This window comes from Petromyzon marinus, chromosome 79 (assembly GCF_048934315.1).
Source record: "Petromyzon marinus isolate PM22_M1 ecotype Great Lakes invasive population chromosome 79, UKy_Petmar_22M1.pri1.0, whole genome shotgun sequence".
In the NCBI taxonomy this organism is placed as follows: Eukaryota; Metazoa; Chordata; class Hyperoartia; order Petromyzontiformes; family Petromyzontidae; genus Petromyzon; species Petromyzon marinus.
Window position 1 is genome coordinate 23,234,440 of NC_133745.1, and position 22,500 is coordinate 23,256,939.

Genomic DNA, 22,500 nt, shown 5'->3' on the forward strand with positions numbered 1-22,500 from the left:
TCATCATCACTACCATCATCACTACCATCACCATCATAATCACCATCACAAGGACCATCATCATCACAATCAACATCATCATCACCATCATCACCACCACCATCACCATCATCATCACCATCATCATCATCACTACCATCACCATCATCACCATCACCACCAACACCACCACCATCACCAACACCATCATCTTCATCACACCCAAGGTGATGACATCACAATCACCATCAACATCACCATCATCACCATCATCATCACCACCACCACCATCATCATCACCATCATCATCACCACCATCATCACCACCATCACCATCACTACCACCACCATCAACATCACCATCATCACCATCAACATCACCATCATCATCATCACCATCATCATCACCACCATCATCATCCCCACCACCAACACCATCATCATCACCACCATCACCATCATCACCACCATCACCACCATCACCATCATCACCATCATCACCATCACCACCATCATCATCACGGTCACCACCACCACCATCATCACCACCATCATCATCACCACCACCACCACCGCCATCACCACCACCACCACCATCACCACCACCATCACCACCACCACCATCACCACCATCACCACCACCATCATAACCATCACCACCACCACCACCATCATCATCACCACCACCACCACCACCATCACCACCATCATCATCATCATCACGGTCACCACCATCACCACCACCACCACCATCACCACCACCACCATCATCACCACCACCACCACCACCATCATCACCACCACCACCACCACCATCACCACCATCATCATCATCATCACGGTCACCACCATCACCACCACCACCACCATCACCACCACCACCATCATCACCACCACCACCACCACCATCATCACCATCACCACCACCACCATCATCATCACCACCACCACCATCATCACCACCATCATCACCACCATCACCATCACCACCATCACCACCACCACCATCATCACCACCATCATCATCACCGTCCCCTTCATCATCACGCCCAAGGTGATTGTTTGATTTGCAGCCCACTGGGATTTTTTCCACACAGAGTTGGTGGTGTATGGTGCTATTTCAGGAATATTTTGCTGTTTTTTCCTAGATTTTCTGTTTGCACAGTCACACACATAGTCACTTTAAGATGTTTTCTTGTTCATGTTTTTGTGTTTGTTGTGGTTGCACCCGATTCAAGAGCCGAATGGCTCACAGGGCTATACCAAAATGAGTGGAACTGAAAACTGAACTCCCTGCGTGTCTCTCTAACCCCGTGTCTCTCTCTCCCCGTGTCTCTCTAACCCCGTGTCTCTCTCTCCCCGTGTCTCTCTCCCCGTGTCTCTCTCCCCGTGTCTCCCCGTGTCTCTCTAACCCCGTGTCTCTCTCCCCCTCACAGCTTCTCCCCAACCTCAACTTCCGTCCAGAGGTGAAAGTCCACATTGTGTTCAATGGTCCAGAGATGATCACAAACCCCTCCACCACCACCTCCTCCACCTCCTCCTCCACCACCTCGTCCACCTCCTCCACCTCCTCCTTCTTCTTCGGATGGGACAGAGACGTCGTTGCTAAGACATACAAAAAGTGATTGGGTTCACGGTGGCCGTGTGGGTGGGTGGGTGGGGTTCATGTTGGCCCTGTGGGTGGGTGGGGTTCACGGTGTCCGTGTGGGTAGGTGGGTGGGGTTCACGGTGGCCGTGTGGGTGGGTGGGTGGGGTTCACGATGACCGTGTGGGTGGGTGGGGTTCACGGTGGTTGTAATTGTTGTGTACAGATGTATATGGGTCTCTATGGGTCTCTGTCTGTGTGGGTCTCTATGGGCCTCTGTCTGTGTGGGTCTCTGTAGGTCTCTATGGGTCACTATAGGTCTCTATGGGTCTATGTAGGTCTGTCTGTGTGGGTCTCTATGGGTCTCTGTGTGGGTCTCTGTAGGTCTCTATGGGTCTCTGTAGGTCTCTATGGGTCTCTGTAGGTCTCTATGGGTCTCTGTCTCTATAGGTCTCTGTCTGTATGGGTATCTATAGGTCTCTATGGGTCTCTGTGTGGGTCTCTGTGGGTCTGTCTGTATGGGTATCTGTGGGTCTCTATGGGTCTCTGTCTGTGTGGGTCTCTGTCTGTGTAGGTCTCTATGGGTCTCTGTGTGGGTCTCTGTGTAGGTCTCTATGGGTCTCTGTAGGTCTCTCTGTGTGGGTCTCTATGGGTCTCTGTAGGTCTCTCTGTGTGGGTCTCTATGGGTCTCTGTCTGTATGGGTCTCTATGGGTCTCTGTCTGTGTAGGTCTCTATGGGTCTCTGTCTGTGTAGGTCTCTATGGGTCTCTGTCTGTGTAGGTCTCTATGGGTCTCTGTAGGTTCTATGGGTCTCTATGGGACTCTGTCTGTGTGGGTCTCTATGGGTATCTGTGTAGGTCTCTATGGGTCTCTATGGGTCTCTGTCTGTGTGGGTCTATGGGTATCTGTGTAGGTCTCTATGGGTCTGTGTCTGTGTGGGTCTCTATGGGTCTCTGTGTAGGTCTCTATGGGTCTCTATGGGTCTCTGTCTGTGTGGGTCTATGGGTATCTGTGTAGGTCTCTATGGGTCTGTGTCTGTGTGGGTCTCTATGGGTCTCTGTGTAGGTCTCTATGGGTTTCTGCAGGTTCTATGGGTCTCTATGGGTCTCTGTCTGTGTAGGTCTCTATGGGTCTCTGCAGGTTCTATGGGTCTCTATGGGTCTCTGTCTGTGTAGGTCTCTGTCTGTGTGGGTCTCTGTAGGTCTCTATGGGTCACTATAGGTCTCTATGGGTCTCTGTAGGTCTGTCTGTGTGGGTCTCTATGGGTCTCTGTGTGGGTTTCTGTATGGGGCTCTGTAGGTCTCTATGGGTCTCTGTAGGTCTCTATGGGTCTCTGTCTCTATAGGTCTCTGTCTGTATGGGTATCTATAGGTCTCTATGGGTCTCTGTGTGGGTCTCTATGGGTCTCTGTCTGTGTGGGTCTCTGTCTGTGTGGGTCTCTATGGGTCTCTGTGTGGGTCTCTGTATGGGACTCTGTAGGTCTCTATGGGTCTCTGTAGGTCTCTCTGTGTGGGTCTCTATGGGTCTCTGTCTGTGTGGGTCTCTATGGGTCTCTGTCTGTGTAGATCTCTGGGTCTCTGTAGGTTCTATGGGTCTCTATGGGACTCTCTCTGTGTGGGTCTCTATGGGTCTCTGTATGGGTCTCTGTCTGTGTGGGTCTCTGTAGGTCTCTGGGTCACTATAGGTCTCTATGGGTCTCTGTGTGGGTCTCTGTCTGTGTGGGTCTCTGTCTGTGTGGGTCTCTATGGGTCTCTATGGGTCTCTGTCTGTGTGGGTCTCTGTCTGTGTGGGTCTCTATGGGTCTCTGTGTGGGTCTCTGTCTGTGTCGGTCTCTATGGGTCTCTCTGTGTGGGTCTCTATGGGTATCTGTCTGTGTGGGTCTCTATGGGTCTCTGTCTGTATGGGTCTCTATGGGTCTCTGTAGGTTCTATGGGTCTCTATGGGTCTCTGTCTGTGTGGGTCTCTATGGGTCTCTGTCTGTGTGGGTCTCTATGGGTCTCTGTCTGTGTGGGTCTCTGTATGGGACTCTGTAGGTCTCTATGGGTCTCTGTAGGTCTCTCTATGTGGGTCTCTATGGGTCTCTGTCTGTGTAGGTCTCTATGGGTCTCTGTAGGTCTCTATGGGTCTCTGTCTCTATGGGTCTCTACGGATCCGTTACAGCTGGTAACTCCAACATAGCGTGAGTGTGTTGGTGAGTTCACGATGGTTCTCGTCTGTGTTGTGTGCAGATGATCTTTCATTGCAATTAAAACAGCCCCTGTGAGCATGCCAACACGGTGCTTGTGAATGTTGTTTCCTTACCAAGCGGTGTTGATTACAACTACAACAACAACTACAACAACAACTACAACAACTACGCTACACATGTCCACTCCTCCACGCCGGGAGAGTTACAGAGCCTCTGTGGTGACGGTGGTGATGGTGGTGATGGTGGTGGTGATGGTGGTGATGGTGGTGATGGTGGTGGTGATGGTGGTGGTGATGGTGGTGGTGATGGTGGTGATGATGGTGGTGATGGTGGTGATGATGGTGATGATGGAGGTGGTGGTGATGGTGGTGATGATGGTGGTGATGGTGGTGATGGTGGTGGTGATGGTGGTGGTGATGGTGGTGGTGATGGTGGTGATGATGGTGGTGATGGTGGTGATGGTGGTGGTGATGATGGTGATGATGGAGGTGGTGGTGATGGTGGTGGTGATGATCATGGTGATGGTGGTGATGGTGGTGATGATGGTGTTGGTGGTGGTGTTGATGATCATGGTGATGGTGGTGATGATGGTGGTGGTGATGGTGGTGATGATGGTAATGGTGGTGGTGATGGTGATGATCATGGTGATGGTGGTGATGGTGATGGTGGTGATGATCATGGTGATGGTGGTGATGGTGGTGGTGGTGGTGTTGATGATCATGGTGATGGTGGTGATGATGATGGTGGTGATGATGATGGTGGTGGTGATGGTGGTGATGATGGTAATGGTGGTGGTGATGATCGTGGTGATGTTGGAGGTGGTGATGGTGGTGATGATCATGGTGGTGGTGGTGATGGTGGTGTTGATGATCATGGTTATGTTGGAGGTGGTGATGTTGAAGGTGGTGGTGATGGTGGTGATGGTGGTGGTGATGATCATGGCGATTTTGGAGGTGGTGGTGCTGATTATCATGGTGTTTTTGGAGGTGGTGGTGGTGATGATGGTGATGATGGTGGTGATGATGGTGGTGGTGACGGTGGTGGTGATGATGGTGGTGGTGGTGATGATGGTGGTGGTGGTGATGGTGGTGATGATGGTGGTGGTGATGGTGGTGATGGTGGTGGTGATGGTGGTGATGGTGGTGATGGTGGTGATGATGATGGTGGTGGTGATGGTGGTGATGGTGGTGGTGATGGTGGTGGTGATGGTGGTGGTGATGATGATGATGGTGGTGGTGATGGTGGTGGTGATGGTGGTGGTGATGGTGGTGGTGGTGATGGTGGTGATGATGGTGGTGATGGTGGTGATGATGGTGGTGATGGTGGTGATGGTGGTGGTGATGATGGTGATGATGGAGGTGGTGGTGATGGTGGTGGTGATGGTGGTGATGATGGTGGTGGTGATGGTGGTGGTGGTGATGATGGTGGTGGTGATGATGGTGATGGTGGTGGTGATGGTGATGGTGGTGGTGATGGTGGTGGCGATGGTGGTGGTTATGATGGTGTTGATGTTGGAGGTGGTGATGGTGATGATCATGGTGATGTTGGAGGTGGTGGTGCTGGTGGTGATGGTTGTGCTGGTGGTGGTGATGATCATGGTGATGTTGGAGGTGGTGATGGGATGATGATGTTGATACAACCCATGGCACCTGGGTCTGTCACGTGACCTTTTCATGCACCTAACCTGGCACAGTAGCCAACCCATGGCACCTGGGTCTGTCACGTGACCTCGTGCACCAAAACGTCTATACTTATCAATGTTATGGTTTATTTGGATATCTACTTATCAATGTTATGGTTTATACGGCATTTTTTAAATGTTATGTTCATACGGCGACAAACTTATCAGTGTTATGGTTTACACTGCTATATACTTATCAGTGTTATGGTTTACGCTGCTACAATCTCATTAGTGTTGTGGTTTCAACTGCTCTATACCTATCAGTGTTATGGTTTACACTGCTGTTTGCCTATCAGTGTTATGATTTACACCGCTATATACGTATCAGTGTTATATTTTTATATTCTTGGTTCTTTCGGTAAAGTTACCACCACCTAGAAGGGAAACAATAAAATAATAAAAATATAAAACAATAAAATGTGTCACGACGTTTCGACTGCAACACAAGCAATCATTATCAGGTGTGAAACCCACAGCAAGAAAATTTATTTTTTTCAAATTTTCTTGCTGTGGGTTTCACACCTGATGATGATTGCTGCTTTGTGTTGCAGTCGAAACGTCGTGAGAATTTTATTGTTTTATATTTTTATTATTTTATTGTTTCCCTTCTACGTGGTGGTGACTTTACCGAAAGAACCAAAGAATAATAATTTTATTGTTTTATATTTTTTATTATTTTATTGTCTCCCTTCTACGTGGTGGTGTTGACTTTAACCACAGAACCAAGAATAATAATTTTATTGTTTTACAATAATTTTATTGTTTTATATTTTTATTATTTTATTGTTTCCCTTCTACGTGGTGGTGACTTTACCGAAAGAACCAAAGAATAATAATTTTATTGTTTTATATTTTTATTATTTTATTGTTGTCCTTCTACGTGGTGGTGACTTTAACCACAGAACCAAGAATAATAATTTTATTGTTTTACAATAATTTTATTGTTTTATATTTTAATTATTTTATTGTTTCCCTTCTACGTGGTGACTTTAACCACAGAACCAAGAATAATAATTTTATTGTTTTAAAATAACTTTATTGTTTTATATTTTTATTATTTTATTGTTTCCCTTCTACGTGGTGGTGACTTTACCGAAAGAACCAAGAATAATAATTTTATTGTTTTACAATAATTTTATTGTTTTATATTTTTTTATTATTTTATTGTTTCCCTTCTACGTGGTGGTGACTTTAATCACAGAACCAAGAATAATAATTTTATTGTTTTACAATAATTGTATTGTTTTACATTTTTATTATTTTATTGTTTCCCTTCCACGTGGTGGTGACTTTACCGGAAGAACCAATAATATTTTTTTAAATCAATTTTATTGTTTTATATTTTTATTATTTTATTGTTTCCCTATCTACGTGACTTTACCGGAAGAACCAAGAATATTTTATCCCTGCAGTCACGAAAGCTTTCAATCAAAATTTATCAGTGTTATGTTTACACTGCTACTTATCCGTGTTATGATTTACACTGCTATATACCTATCAGTGTTATGGTTTACACAGCGACATACTTATCAGTGTTACGTTTACACTGCTACTTATCAGTGTTATGATTTACACTGCTATATACCTATCAGTGTTATGGTTTACACAGCGACATACTTATCAGTGTTGTGATTTACAACACTCTATACTTATCAGTGTTATGTTACGCTGCTACTTATCGGTGTTATGATTTACACTGCTACATACCTACCAGTGTTATGGTTTACACATCGACATACTTATCAGTGTTGTGATTTACAATACTCTACTTATCAGTGTTATGTTTACACTGCTACTTATCAGAGTTATGATTTACACTGCTATATACCTATTAGTGTTATGGTTTACACAGCGACATACTTATCTGTGTTGTGATTTACAACACTATACTTATCAGTGTTATGTTTACACTGCTACTTATCAGTGTTACGATTTACACTGCTACATACCTACCAGTGTTATGGTTTACACATCGACATACTTATCAGTGTTGTGATTTACACCGCTGGATCCATAGCAGTGTTATGGTTTACGCCGCTAAATACTTATCAGTGGTATGATTTACACCGCTGTATACTTATCACTGGTATGATTTACACCGCTATATACTTATCAGTGTTATGGTTTACACCGATCTACTATTTGAACCCGAAGAAACTACGGGTGGAGACTGCAGAGGCGTCGCGTGACTCTCCGTGTCCCCGTGTCTCTCTAACCCCGTGTCTCTCTCTCCCCGTGTCTCTCTATCCCCGTGTCTCTCTCCCCGTGTCTCTCTCCGTGTCTCTCTATCCCCGTGTCTCTCTCCGTGTCTCTCCGTGTCCCCGTGTCTCTCTCTCACCGTGTCTCTCTCCGTGTCCCCGTGTCTCTCTCCGTGTCCCCGTGTCTCTCTCCCCGTGTCTCTCTCCCCGTGTCTCTCTCCGTGTCCCTCTCTCACCGTGTCTCTCTCCCCGTGTCTCTCTCCCCGTGTCTCTCTCTCACCGTGTCTCTCTCTCCCGTGTCTCTCTCCCCGTGTCTCTGCCGTGTCCCCGTGTCTCTCTCTCCCCGTGTCTCTCCGTGTCCCCGTGTCTCTCTCTCCTCCCGTGTCTCTCCCCGTGTCTCTCTCCCCGTGTCTCTCTCCCCGTGTCTCTCTCCCGATATGTCTCCGCTGTCTCCGCTGCTGGTGGTGGTGGTTCTCAATCTGGCTCACGTAACGTACGGTAGGTGAACCTAGCCTGGCACACACACACAGATACACTCACACAGACACACACACACAGATATACACAGATACACATACACAAAGAGACACACAGATACACAGACACAGATACACAGACACAGAGACACAGACACAGAGACACAGAGACACACACAGATACACTCACACAGACACACACACACAGATACACACATACATATACACACAGATACACACAGATACACATACACAAAGAGACACACAGACACAGATACACAGACACAGATACACAGACACACAGAGACACAGATACACAGACACACAGAGACACACACAGATACACTCACACAGACACACACACACAGATACACACAGATACACATACACAAAGAGACACACAGATACACAGACACACAGAGACACACAGAGACACACAGATACACACACAGATACACAGACAGATACACATACACAGAGACACACAGACACACACAGATACACAGACACAGATACACACACAGATACACAGACACAGATACACATACACACACAGAGACACAGAGAGAGAGACACAGAGAGACACACACAGAGACACACAGAAACACAGAGAGAGACACACATAGAGACACACTCACACAGACACATACACACTCACACAGAGACACACACAGACACACAGAGAAAGACACACAGAGACACACAGAACCACACAGAGACACACGGAGAGAGACACACACACAGAGACACACAGAGAAACACACAGAGAGAGACACAGAGACACACACACAGAGAGAGACACACACACAGAGAAAGACACACAGAGACACAGAGAAACACAGAGAGAGACACACAGAGAAACACACAGAGAGAGACACACAGAGACACACAGAGACACAAACAGAGACACACAGAGACACACACAGAGACACACAGAGAAACAGAGAGAGAGACACACAGAGAAACACACAGAGAGAGACACACAGAGACACACAGAGACACACACAGAGACACACAGAGAAACACAGAGAGAGAGACACACAGAGAAACACACCAAGACACACACACAGAGACACAGAGAAAGACACACACAGAGACACACAGAGAGAGCCACACAGATAGAGACACACAGACAGAGACACACAGAGACACAGAGAGAGACTCAAACAGAGACACAGAGAGAGAGACACACAGAGAGAGACACACAGAGAGAGACACACACAGAGACACACACAGAGAGAGACACAGAGACACAGAGAAAGACACATACAGAGACACACAGAGAGAGACACAGAGAGAGACTCAAACAGAGACACAGAGAGAGACACACAGAGACACACAGAGAGAGAGACACAGAAAGAGACACAGAGAGAGACACACAGAGAGACACAGAGAGAGACACACACATAGACACACATAGACACACACATAGACACAGAGAGACACACAGAGAGACACACACAGAGACACAGAGAGAGACACACAGAGAGAGACACAGAGAGACACAGAGACACAGAGAGACAGAGACACACAGGGAGACAGAGAGACACACAGAGAGACGGAGAGACACACAGAGAGACACAAAGAGAGACAGAGAGACACACAGAGAGACAGAGACACACAGAGACACACAGAGACACAGAGAGAGAGAGAGAGACACACAGACACACAGAGAGAGACACACACAGAGAGACACAGAGAGAGACACACAGAGACACAGAGAGAAACACGCAGGGAGTTCAGTTTTCAGTTCCATTTATTTTGGTATATCCCTGTGAGCCATTCGGCTCTTGAATCGGGTGCAACCACAACAAACAGAAAAACTAAAACAAGAAAAAATCCTAAAGTGACTATGTGTGTTGACTGTGCAAACAGAAAATCTAGGAAAAAAAACATCAAAATATTCCTGAAATAGCACCATACACCACCAACTCTGTGTGCAAAAACTTTAGTGGGATGTAAGTCAAACAACAACAACAATCACAACAACAACCACAACAACAACCACAACAACAACCACAAGACAACTTAGATTAAGGCCATCAGTTTGTGAGTTAACAACAACAACCACAAGACAACTTTGATTAATGCCATCAGTCTAACTCCGTTACTACAACAACAACCACAAGACAACTTAGATTAAGGCCATCAGTCTAACTCCGTTACTATTAGATTAAGGCCATCAGTCTAACTCCGTTACTACAACAACAACAACCACAAGACAACTTAGATTAAGGCCGTCAGTCTAACTCCGTACTACAACAACAACCACAAGACAACTTAGATTAAGGCCATCAGTCTAACTCCGTTACTACAACAACAACCACAAGACAACTTAAATTAAGGCCATCAGTTTATGAGTTAACAACAACAACCACAAGACAACTTAGATTAAGGCCATCAGTCTAACTCCGTTACTACAACAACAACAACAACCACAAGACAACTTAGATTAAGGCCATCAGTCTAACTCCGTTACTACAACAACAACAACAACCACAAGACAACTTAGATTAAGGCCATCAGTTTGTAAGTTAACAATAACAACAACCACAAGACAACTTAGATTAAGGCCATCAGTTTATGAGTTAACAACAACAACCACAAGACAACTTAGATTAAGGCCATCAGTTTGTAAGTTAACAATAACAACAACCACAAGACAACTTAGATTAAGGTCATCAGTTTATGAGTTAACAACAACAACAACACAACTTAAATTAAGGCCATCAGTTTATGAGTTAACAACAACAACAACCACAAGAAAACTTAGATTAAGGCCATCAGTCTAACTCCGTACTACAACAACAACCACAAGACAACTTAGATTAAGGCCATCAGTCTAACTCTGTTACTACAACAACAACAACAACCACAAGACAACTTAGATTAAGGCCGTCAGTCTAACTCCGTACTACATCAACAACCACAAGGCAACTTAGATTAAGGCCATCAGTCTCACTCCGTACAACAACAACAACCACAAGACAACTTAGATTAAGGCCATCAGTTTATGAGTTAACAACAACAACAACCACAAGACAACTTAGATTAAGGCCATCAGTCTAACTCCGTACTACAACAACAACCACAAGACAACTTAGATTAAGGCCATCAGTCTAACTCCGTTACTACAACAACAACCACAAGACAACTTAGATTAAGGCCATCAGTCTAACTCCGTACTACAACAACCACAAGGCAACTTAGATTAAGGCCATCAGTCTAACTCCGGACTACAACAACAACAACAACCACAAGACAACTTAGATTAAGGCCATCAGTCTAACTCCGTACTACAACAACCACAAGACAACTTAAATTAAGGCCATCAGTTTATGAGTTAACAACAACAACAAGACAACTTAGATTAAGGCCATCAGTCTAACTCCGTACTACAACAACAACCACAAGACAACTTAAATTAAGGCCATCAGTCTAACTCCGTTACTACAACAACAACAACAACCACAAGACAACTTAGATTAAGGCCGTCAGTCTAACTCCGTTACTACATCAACAACCACAAGACAACTTAGATTAAGGCCGTCAGTCTAACTCCGTTACTACAACAACAACCACAAGACAACTTAGATTAAGGCCATCAGTCTAACTCCGTACTACAACAACAACCACAAGACAACTTAGATTAAGGCCATCAGTTTGTGAGTTAACATCAACAACAACCACAAGACAACTTAGATTAAGGCCATCAGTCTAACTCCGTACTACAACAACAACCACAAGACAACTTAGATTAAGGCCATCAGTCTAACTCCGTACTACAACAACAACCACAAGACAACTTAGATTAAGGCCATCAGTTTGTGAGTTAACAACAACAAGACAACTTAGATTAAGGCCATCAGTCTAACTCCGTTACTACAACAACAACAACCACAAGACAACTTAGATTAAGGCCATCAGTTTGTGAGTTAACATCAACAACAACAACCACAAGACAACTTAGATTAAGGCCATCACTCTAACTCCATACTACAACAACAACCACAAGACAACTTAGATTAAGGCCATCAGTTTGTGAGTTAACATCCACAACAACCACAAGACAACTTAGATTAAGGCCGTCAGTCTAACTCCGTTACTACAACAACAACCACAAGACAACTTAGATTAAGGCCGTCAGTCTAACTCCGTTACTACAACAACCACAAGGCAACTTAGATTAAGGCCATCAGTCTAACTCCGTTACTACAACAACAACCACAAGACAACTTAGATTAAGGCTGTCAGTCTAACTCCGTACTACAACAACAACCACAAGACAACTTAGATTAAGGCCATCAGTCTAACTCCGTACAACAACAACCACAAGACAACTTAGATTAAGGCCATCAGTCTAACTCCGTTACTACAACAACAACCACAAGACAACTTAGATTAAGGCCATCAGTCTAACTCCGTACAACAACAACCACCACAAGACAACTTAGATTAAGGCTGTCAGTCTAACTCCGTACTACAACAACAACAAGGCAACTTAGATTAAGGCCATCAGTCTAACTCCGTTACTACAACAACAACAACAACCACAAGACTACTTAGATTAAGGCCGTCAGTCTAACTCCGTACTACAACAACAACCACAAGACAACTAGATTAAGGCCATCAGTCTAACTCCGTTACTACAACAACAACCACAAGACAAGTTAGATTAAGGCCATCAGTCTAACTCCGTTACTACAACAACCACAAGACAACTTAGATTAAGGCCATCAGTTTGTGAGTTAACAACAACAACAACCACAAGACAACTTAGATTAAGGCCATCAGTTTATGAGTTAACAACAACCACAAGACAACTTAGATTAAGGCCATCAGTCTAACTCCGTTACTACAACAACAACCACAAGACAACTTAGATTAAGGCCATCAGTCTAACTCCGTACTACAACAACAACAACCACAAGACAACTTAGATTAAGGCCATCAGTCTAACACCGTTACTACAACAACAACCACAAGACAACTTAGATTAAGGCCATCAGTTTGTGAGTTAACAACAAGACAACTTAGATTAAGGCCATCAGTCTAACTCCGTTACTACAACAACAACCACAAGACAACTTAGATTAAGGCCATCAGTTTATGAGTTAACAACAACAACAAGACAACTTAGATTAAGTCCATCAGTTTGTGAGGTAACAACAACAACAACCACAAGATAACTTAGATTAAGGCCATCAGTTTGTGAGTTAACAACAACAACAACAACCACAAGACAACTTAGATTAAGTCCATCAGTCTAACTCCGTTACTACAACAACAACCACAAGACAACTTAGATTAAGGCCATCAGTTTATGAGTTAACAACAACCACAAGACAACTTAGATTAAGGCCATCAGTTTATGAGTTAACAACAACCACATGAAAACTTAGATTAAGGCCATCAGTTTGTGAGTTAACAACAACCACAAGACAACTTAGATTAAGGCCATCAGTTTATGAGTTAACAACAACCACAAGACAACTTAGATTAAGGCCATCAGTTTATGAGTTAACAACAACCACAAGACAACTTAGATTAAGTCCATCAGTTTATGAGTTAACAACAACAACAACCACAAGACAACTTAGATTAAGGCCATCAGTCTAACTCCGTTACTACAACAAAACAAAAACATGGCCAAACCAAAAAAACTTTTAGAAATCATCAAAATAAACCCATAAATGCAACGTAACAGTGATCACACAGGGGAACTGTGACCGACTTTTTCACAATAAGCTTCATAAACAACATGTAACACCAAAACCCCTAGAGCCATAGCTGGCTGCATCAGTCACTCCACAAACAACAGAAGCATCAGTCGGAGTATCAACATTTTTCCAATTCACCTTTTAAGATCGGCACGCTAAATCAAAATACGGATAATAATTTGCGGCGGTCATCCGGAGTCGAAACAACCTCATTTTATATTGTCAGCTCTTTCGGTAAGGTCACGTTGAAGGGAAACAATGTGAATTACTGCAGCCACTGAAAGCTTTCAATCGAAATTTAACTTTATTTTACTTCAGGCCACTGAATTAGCAAGTGGCAGCTAGTTGTTGTACAACTCCTCTAGAGCGGTTTTGAGCGATGATCTCATTGGTAGCATCTTCAGGTTGCAGTTAACTCCTCCGTTCTAACTCTGCCGTTCTAACTCCTCCGATCTAACTCTGCCGTTCCAACTTCTCCGTTCTAACTTCTCCGTTCTAACTCCTCCGTTCCAACTCCTCCATTCTAACCCCTCCGTTCCAACTTCTCCGTTCCAACTTCTCCGTTCCAACTTCTCCGTTCCAACTCCTCCGTTCTAACTCCTCCATTCTACCCCTCCGTTCCAACTCTGCCGTTCTAACTCCTCCATTCTAACCCCTCCGTTCCAACTCCTCCATTCTAACCCATCCGTTCTAACTCCTCCGTTCCAACTTCTCCGTTCTAACTCCTCCATTCTAACCCATCCGTTCTAACTCCTCCGTTCCAACTTCTCCGTTCCAACCCCACCGTTCCAACTTCTCCGTTCTAACTCCTCCGTTCTAACTCTGCCGTTCTAACTCCTCCGTTCTAACTCCTCCGTTCCAACTCCTCCATTCTAACTCTGCCGTTCTAACGTTGAAGGGAAACAATGTGAATTTCTGCAGCCACTGAAATCTTTCAATCGAAATTTAACTTCATTTTACTTCAGGCCACTGAGTTAGCAAGTGGCAGCTAGTTGTTGTACAACTCTAGAGTGGTTTTGAGCGAAGATCTCGTTGGTAGCGACTTCAGGTTGCAGTTAACTCCTCCGTTGTAACTCCGCCGTTCTAACTCCTCCGTTCTAACTCCTCCGTTCTAACTCTGCCGTTCTAACTCTGCCGTTCTAACTCCTCCATTCTAACCCCTCCGTTCTAACTCTGTCGTTCCAACTTCTCCGTTCCAACTTCTCCGTTCTAACTCCTCTATTCTAATCCCTCCGTTCCAACTTCTCCGTTCCAACTTCTCCGTTCTAACCCCTCCGTTCTAACCCCTCCGTTCTAACTCCGCCGTTCCAACCCCTCCGTTCTAACTCTGACGTTCTAACGTTGAAGGGAAACAATGTGAATTTCTGCAGCCACTGAAATCTTTCAATCGAAATGTAACTTTATTTTACTTCAGGCCACTGAATTAGCAAGTGGCAGCTAGTTGTTGTACAACTCCTCTAGAGCGGTTTTGAGCGAAGATCTCGTTGGTAGCGACTTCAGGTCGCAGTTTATTGGCGATGGCGTTCCAGACTCTGGGGGGCGGGGGGAGGAGGGAGCGTCAATATCAAAGAAGACCCGAGGTCAAAATTTGTTTCGTTGAAACGGAGAGGAGATCCAGCAGCAGCGGCAGCGGCGGCTAAGTCTGCGGATTTTTGTTTGTGAGGGCACCGTGAATGAAAATGAGATCCGGGGCGTAAGCCGTCGGACGATGAGAGACGTTAAGTTTGAGACAATGTCGAGATCACGGTGGTGAGTCCCACGTGGGCTAACTCTGACGTTCCAACTCTGTCGTTCTAACCTCTCCGTTATAACTCTGCCGTTCTAACTCTGTCGTTCTAACTCTGTCGTTCTAACCTCTCCGTTCTAACTCCGCCGTTCTAACTCCGCCGTTCTAACTCCTCCGTTCTAACTCCACTGTTCTAACTCTGTCCTTCTAACTCCTACGTTCTAACTCTGCCGTTCCCACCCCACCGTTCTAACTCCTCCGTTCTAACTCCTCCGTTCTAACTCCGCCGTTCCAACTCTGTCGTTCTAACTCCTCCGTTCTAACTCCACTGTTCTAACTCTGTCGTTCTAACTCCACCGTTCTAACCCCACCGTTCTAACACCTCCATTATAACTTCTCCGTGCTAACTCTGCCGTTCCAACCCCACCGTTCCAACCCCTCCGTTCTAACCCCACCGTTCTAACCCCACCGTTCCAACCCCTCCGTTCTAACCCCTCCGTTCTAACCTCTCCGTTCCAACCCCACCGTTCTAACCCCTCCGTTCCAACCCCATCGTTCTAACTCCTCCGTTCCAACCCCACCGTTCCAACCCCACCGTTCCAACCCCGCCGTTCTAACTCTGCCGTTCTAACCCCACCGTTCTAACCCCACCGTTCCAACCCCTCCGTTCCAACCCCTCCGTTCTAACTCCTCCGTTCTAACTCTGCCGTTATAACTCTGCCGTTCTAACTTCTCCGTTCTAACTCCTCCGTTCCAACTCCTCCATTCTAATTCCTCCATTCTAACCCCTCCGTTCCAACTTCTCCGTTCCAACTTCTCCGTTCCAACCCCACCGTTCTAACTCTGCCGTTCCAACTTCTCCGTTCTAACTCCTCTGTTCCAACCCCTCCGTTCTAACCCCTCCGTTCTAACCCCGCCGTTCTAACCCCTCCGTTCTAACTTCTCCGTTCCAACTTCTCCGTTCCGACTTCTCCGTTCCAACTTCTCCATTCCAACTTCTCCGTTCTAACTCCTCTGTTCCAACTCTGCCGTTCCAACCCCGCCGTTCTAACCCCACCGTTCCAACCCCACCGTTCTAACTTCTCCGTTCTAACCCCGCCGTTCTAACACCCCCGTTCTAACACCTCCGTTCTAACCCCTCCGTTCTAACCCCACCGTTCTAACCTCTCCATTCTAACCCCTCCGTTCTAACCCCTCCGTTCCAACCCCTCCGTTCTAACTCCTCCGTTCTAACTCTGCCGTTCTAACTCTGCCGTTCCAACTTCTCCGTTCTAACTCCTCAGTTCTAACTCCTCCGTTCCAACTCCTCCATTCTAACTCCTCCATTCTAACCCCTCCGTTCCAACTTCTCCGTTCCGACTTCTCCGTTCCAACTTCTCCGTTCTAACTCTGCCGTTATAACTTCTCCGTTCCAACTCTGCCGTTCCAACCCCGCCGTTCCAACTTCTCCGTTCCAACTTCTCCGTTCTAACTCCTCAGTTCTAACTCCTCCGTTCCAACTCCTCCATTCTAACTCCTCCATTCTAACCCCTCCGTTCCAACTTCTCCGTTCCGACTTCTCCGTTCCAACTTCTCCGTTCTAACTCTGCCGTTATAACTTCTCCGTTCCAACTCTGCCGTTCCAACCCCGCCGTTCCAACTTCTCCGTTCTAACTCCTCTGTTCCAACTCTGCCGTTCCAACCCCGCCGTTCTAACACCCGCCATTCTAACCCCTCCGTTCTAACCCCTCCGTTCTAACTCCTCCATTCTAACTCTGTCGTTCCAACTTCTCCGTTCCAACTTCTCCGTTCTAACTCCTCCGTTCTAACCCCTCCGTTCTAACTCTGCCGTTCTAACGTTGAAGGGAAACAATGTGAATTACTTCAGCCACTGAAAGCTTTCAATCGAAATTTTACTTTATTTTACTTCAGGCCACTGAATTAGCAAGTGGCAGCTAGTTGTTGTACAACTCCTCTAGAGCGGTTTTGAGCGAAGATCTCGTTGGTAGCGACTTCAGGTTGCAGTTTATTGGCGATGGCGTTCCAGACTCTGGGGGGCGGGGGGGGGGAGAGCGTCAATATCAAAGAAGACCCGAGGTCAAAATTTGTTTCGTTGAAACGGAGAGGAGATCCAGCAGCAGCAGCGGCGGCTAAGTCTGCGGATTTTTGTTTGTGAGGGCACCGTGAATGAAAATGAGATCTGGGGCGTAAGCCGTCGGACGTTGAGAGACGTTAAGTTTGAGACAATGTCGAGATCACGGTGGTGAGTCCCACGTGGGCTAACTCTGACGTTCCAACTCTGTCGTTCTAACCTCTCCGTTCCAACTCTGTCGTTCTAACCTCTCCGTTCTAACTCCTCCGTTCTAACTCCTCCGTTCCAACTCCTCCGTTCTAACTCTGTCGTTCTAACTTCTCCGTTCTAACTCCTCCATTCTAACTCTGTCGTTCTAACTCTGTCGTTCTAACTCCTCTGTTCCAACTCTGCCATTCTAACTCCTCTGTTCCAACTCTGCCGTTCTAACTCTGCCGTTCTAACTCCTCCATTCTAACCCCTCCGTTCTAACTCTGCCGTTCTAACTCTGCCGTTCCAACTTCTCCATTCTAACTCCTCCGTTCTAACTCTGTCGTTCTAACTCCTCAGTTCCAACTCCTCTGTTCTAACTCCTCCGTTCTAACTCCTCCGTTCTAACCCCACCGTTCTAACCCCGCCGTTCTAACCTCTCCGTTCTAACCCCACCGTTCCAACCCCTCCGTTCTAACCCCGCCGTTCCAACCCCTCCGTTCTAACCCCTCCGTTCCAACACCTCCGTTCTAACTCCTCCGTTCTAACCCCGCCGTTCCAACCCCTCCGTTCTAACTTCTCCGTTCCAACTTCTCCGTTCTAACTCCTCCGTTCTAACTCCTCCGTTCCAACTCTGCCGTTCCAACTCCTCCATTCTAACTCCTCCATTCTAACCCCTCCGTTCCAACTTCTCCGTTCCAACTTCTCCATTCTAACTCCTCTGTTCCAACTCTGCCGTTCCAACCCCACCGTTCTAACCCCCTCCGTTCTAACCCCTCCGTTCCAACCCCTCCGTTCCAACCCCTCCGTTCCAACCCCTCCGTTCCAACCCCTCCGTTCCAACCCCTCCGTTCTAACTCCTCCGTTCTAACTCTGCCGTTATAACTCCTCCATTCTAACCCCTCCGTTCCAACTTCTCCGTTCCGACTTCTCCGTTCCAACCCCACCGTTCCAACCCCACCGTTCCAACCCCACCGTTCTAAGCCCTCCGTTCTAACCCCTCCGTTCCAACCCCACCGTTCCAACGCCTCCGTTCTAACCCCTCCGTTCTAACCCCACCGTTCCAACCCCTCCGTTCTAACCCCTCCGTTCCAACCCCTCCGTTCTAACCCCTCCGTTCTAACCCCTCCGTTCTAACTCCTCCGTTCCAACCCCACCGTTCCAACTCCTCCATTCCAACTCCTCCATTCTAACTCCTCCATTCTAACCCCTCCGTTCCAACTTCTCCGTTCCAACTTCTCCGTTATAACTCCTCCGTTCCAACCCCGCCGTTCCGACCCCTCCGTTCTAACACCCTCCGTTCTAACACCCTCCGTTCTAACACCCTCCGTTCCAACCCCGCCGTTCTAACACCTCCGTTCCAACTTCTCCGTTCTAACCCCTCCGTTCTAACACCCTCCGTTCTAACACCCTCCGTTCTAACACCCTCCGTTCTAACACCCTCCGTTCTAACACCCTCCGTTCTAACACCCTCCGTTCTAACACCCCGCCGTTCTAACACCCTCCGTTCTAACACCCTCCGTTCTAACACCCCTCCGTTCTAACACCCTCCGTTCTAACACCCTCCGTTCTAACACCCTCCGTTCTAACACCCTCCGTTCTAACACCCTCCGTTCTAACACCCCTCCGTTCTAACACCCTCCGTTCTAACACCCCTCCGTTCTAACACCCTCCGTTCTAACACCCCTCCGTTCTAACACCCACCGTTCTAACACCCTCCGTTCTAACACCCTCCGTTCTAACACCCTCCGTTCTAACACCCCTCCGTTCTAACACCCTCCGTTCTAACACCCTCCGTTCTAACTCCACCGTTCTAACACCCTCCGTTCTAACACCCTCCGTTCTAACACCCTCCGTTCTAACACCCTCCGTTCTAACACCCTCCGTTCTAACACCCTCCGTTCTAACACCCTCCGTTCTAACACCCCACCGTTCCAACACCCCTCCGTTCTAACACCCCTCCGTTCTAACACCCTCCGTTCTAACACCCTCCGTTCTAACACCCCACCGTTCCAACACCCTCCGTTCTAACACCCTCCGTTCTAACACCCTCCGTTCTAACACCCCGCCGTTCTAACCCCACCGTTCTAACACCCCACCGTTCTAACACCCTCCGTTCTAACACCCTTCGTTCTAACACCCCTCCGTTCTAACACCCCACCGTTCCAACACCCTCCGTTCCAACACCCTCCGTTCTAACACCCTCCGTTCTAACACCCTCCGTTCTAACACCCCTCCGTTCTAACACCCTCCGTTCCAACCCCACCGTTCTAACACCCTCTCCGTTCTAACACCCTCCGTTCTAACACCCCTCCGTTCTAACACCCCACCGTTCTAACACCCCTCCGTTCTAACACCCTCCGTTCTAACCCCGCCGTTCCAACTTCTCCGTTCCGACTTCTCCGTTCCAACTCCTCCGTTCCAACCCCGCCGTTCTAACTCCACCGTTCTAACACCCTCCGTTCTAACACCCTCCGTTCTAACACCCCTCCGTTCTAACACCCTCCGTTCTAACACCCCTCCGTTCTAACACCCCTCCGTTCTAACACCCTCCGTTCTAACACCCACCGTTCTAACACCCTCCGTTCTAACACCCCTCCGTTCTAACACCCTCCGTTCTAACACCCCGCCGTTCTAACACCGCTGTTCTAACCCCTCCGTTCTAACACCCCGCCGTTCTAACACCCTCCGTTCCAACACCCCGCCGTTCCAACACCCCTCCGTTCTAACACCCCGCCGTTCTAACACCCTCCGTTCTAACACCCTCCGTTCTAACACCTCCGTTCTAACACCCTCCGTTCTAACACCTCCGTTCTAACACCCACCGTTCTAACACCCCTCCGTTCTAACACCCTCCGTTCTAACACCCACCATTCCAACCCCACCGTTCTAACACCCCTCCGTTCTAACACCCCGCCGTTCCAACACCCCAGGTCTGTACGGCAACCGGCTGAACGCCTTCGTCCGCCACTTTGAGGCCCTCCGGTACGACGCCGAGGATCTGCGTGAGCAGCACGAGAGAGCCAGACGCTCAGGCGGAGGCGCTCACCAGCCACTCACACTCAGCTTCCATGCCCTGGGGAGGTGAGGGGAGTGGCGGGGTGGTGAGTGGGGGGTGGTGGTGGTGGTGAGTGGGGGGTGGTGAGTGTGGGGTGGTGAGTGGGGGGGAGGGTGGTGAGTGGGGGTGGTGGGTTGGGGGTGAGTGTGGGGGAGGGTGGTGAGTGGGGGTGGTGGTGGAGGAGGGTGGTGAGTGGGGGAGGGTGGTGAGTGGGGGTGGTGAGTGGGGGGTGGTGAGTGGGGGTGGTGGGTTGGGGGTGAGTGTGGGGGTGGTGAGTGGGGGTGGTGAGTGGGGGTGGTGGGTGTGGGGGAGGGTGGTGAGTGGGGGAGGGTGGTGAGTGGGGGTGGTGAGTGTGGGGGGTGGTGGTGAGTGTGGGGGAGGGTGGTGAGTGGGGGTGGTGAGTGTGGGGGGTGGTGGAGGTGGTGAGTGTGGGGGAGGGTGGTGAGTGGGATGGTGAGTGGAGGTGGTGAGCGGAGGTAGTGACACACACACAGACAAAGGACAAAGGACCCCCATATAGCCTTAACAGACTGTAGGGGCAAGTGCTGTTAGCGAGCACCTATGAAGGCCGGAACGGTACACGAGGGGGTGGGTGGCCAACACCACGCCCGACCGCCTTTGTCTCCCTAGTGGCAATGTTTACACACCGCACCAGGTACTCATTTGAGGCTGAGTCGACCTAGGGGAGGCCCGGAAGACACACACACATAGACACACAACAACAACAACAACCGCCATTCGCCACTAAGTGGCGGTGACGTCACCACGACGCTTGTGCCAGGCTATGTGCACCTTGAGGCCACGTGAAGTGTCGAACGCCCGCTGGCAGGAGGTCACGGGGCAGACCCAGCAGGTGCCACGGGTCGACTGACTGAGATGACTGTCTGATGCACCACCTGTGCCCCCTACTGTGCCAACCTGCTGTGCTTTAGCCACCCGGCGCTCCGCTCGTTGTTCTGAGCGTCGCTCCTCCGCCCTCCGTTGTTGTTGGAGGGCGACTGCCTCCAACTGCCCAGTAGCGTCCTTCACGAGCCTCCTCCACAGAGGCCGATCTTGACACCGCTGGTACCAGTCATCGGCAAGTCCACTCAGCTCCACGTCCTCCTGTACCACATCACTCCATCTCTTCTCTGCCGCGCCCGTTTAGCCCCCTCGATCCGGCTGAACAAAAGCTGTTTCGGCATGCGGTGGCTGGGCATGCGGGCTACATGACCCAGCCAACGCAGCCTTGCCTGCCGGAGGAGCTCACCGATGGGACCTTGCCCAGATCTTTCAAGGATTTGTGAGCTCCTCACACAATCCAGCCTGGTTAAACCTAGGATGGATCATAGGCAGGCTAGCCTAAATGTTTCTTACCGGCGAAGATGTTCCATTAGAGGGGTCCACATTTCGCAAGAGTAGAGAAGGGAGGGAATGACCGTGGCCGAGAAGACCTGAAGCTTAGTGCGGAGCGACAGACCAGGTAGCTTCCACACAGCGTTACGCAACCGATGAAAAGATATTGCCGCTCGACTGATTCGGAGTGAGACCTCTGCTGTTAAATTGGAGCCAGTCATAAGCACACTGCCCAGGTATGGGAAACTCTCCACTCTCTCCACAACTGCCCCATCACCGATTGGGAGTTGTGGG

The 22,500-nt window shown here is 48.1% G+C and overlaps 2 protein-coding genes and 1 long non-coding RNA gene across 6 annotated transcripts in view; 2 read left to right on the plus strand and 1 right to left on the minus strand.

Moving 5' to 3' along the window:
* LOC142907474 (uncharacterized) overlaps positions 1–3,836 on the plus strand; it is a 44,883-nt gene extending 41,047 nt beyond the window's left edge. Inside the window, exons 1-3 of one of the 3 annotated variants that reach the window (XR_012931029.1) lie at positions 1,749–2,525; positions 2,685–3,156; positions 3,249–3,836. This is a non-coding gene — a long non-coding RNA (uncharacterized LOC142907474). Of the gene's footprint in view, positions 1–1,740; positions 2,526–2,684 lie in introns of those variants that run through there. The other 2 variants (XR_012931028.1, XR_012931027.1) reach the window with 2 other exon arrangements.
* LOC142907476 (uncharacterized) overlaps positions 1–22,500 on the minus strand; it is a 478,656-nt gene that overhangs the window by 207,418 nt on the left and 248,738 nt on the right. The window lies entirely within an intron of this gene.
* Positions 7,293–22,500, plus strand: part of LOC116937372 (disintegrin and metalloproteinase domain-containing protein 10-like) — a 34,770-nt gene continuing 19,562 nt past the window's right edge. The window contains exons 1-2 of one of the 2 annotated variants that reach the window (XM_076057045.1): positions 7,293–8,129; positions 20,747–20,897. In XM_076057045.1, coding sequence (XP_075913160.1) covers positions 8,069–8,129; positions 20,747–20,897 — 212 coding nt within the window. In that variant the 5' untranslated portion in view covers positions 7,293–8,068. The remainder of the gene's footprint in view (positions 8,130–20,746; positions 20,898–22,500) is intronic. The other variant, XM_076057046.1, reaches the window with a different exon arrangement.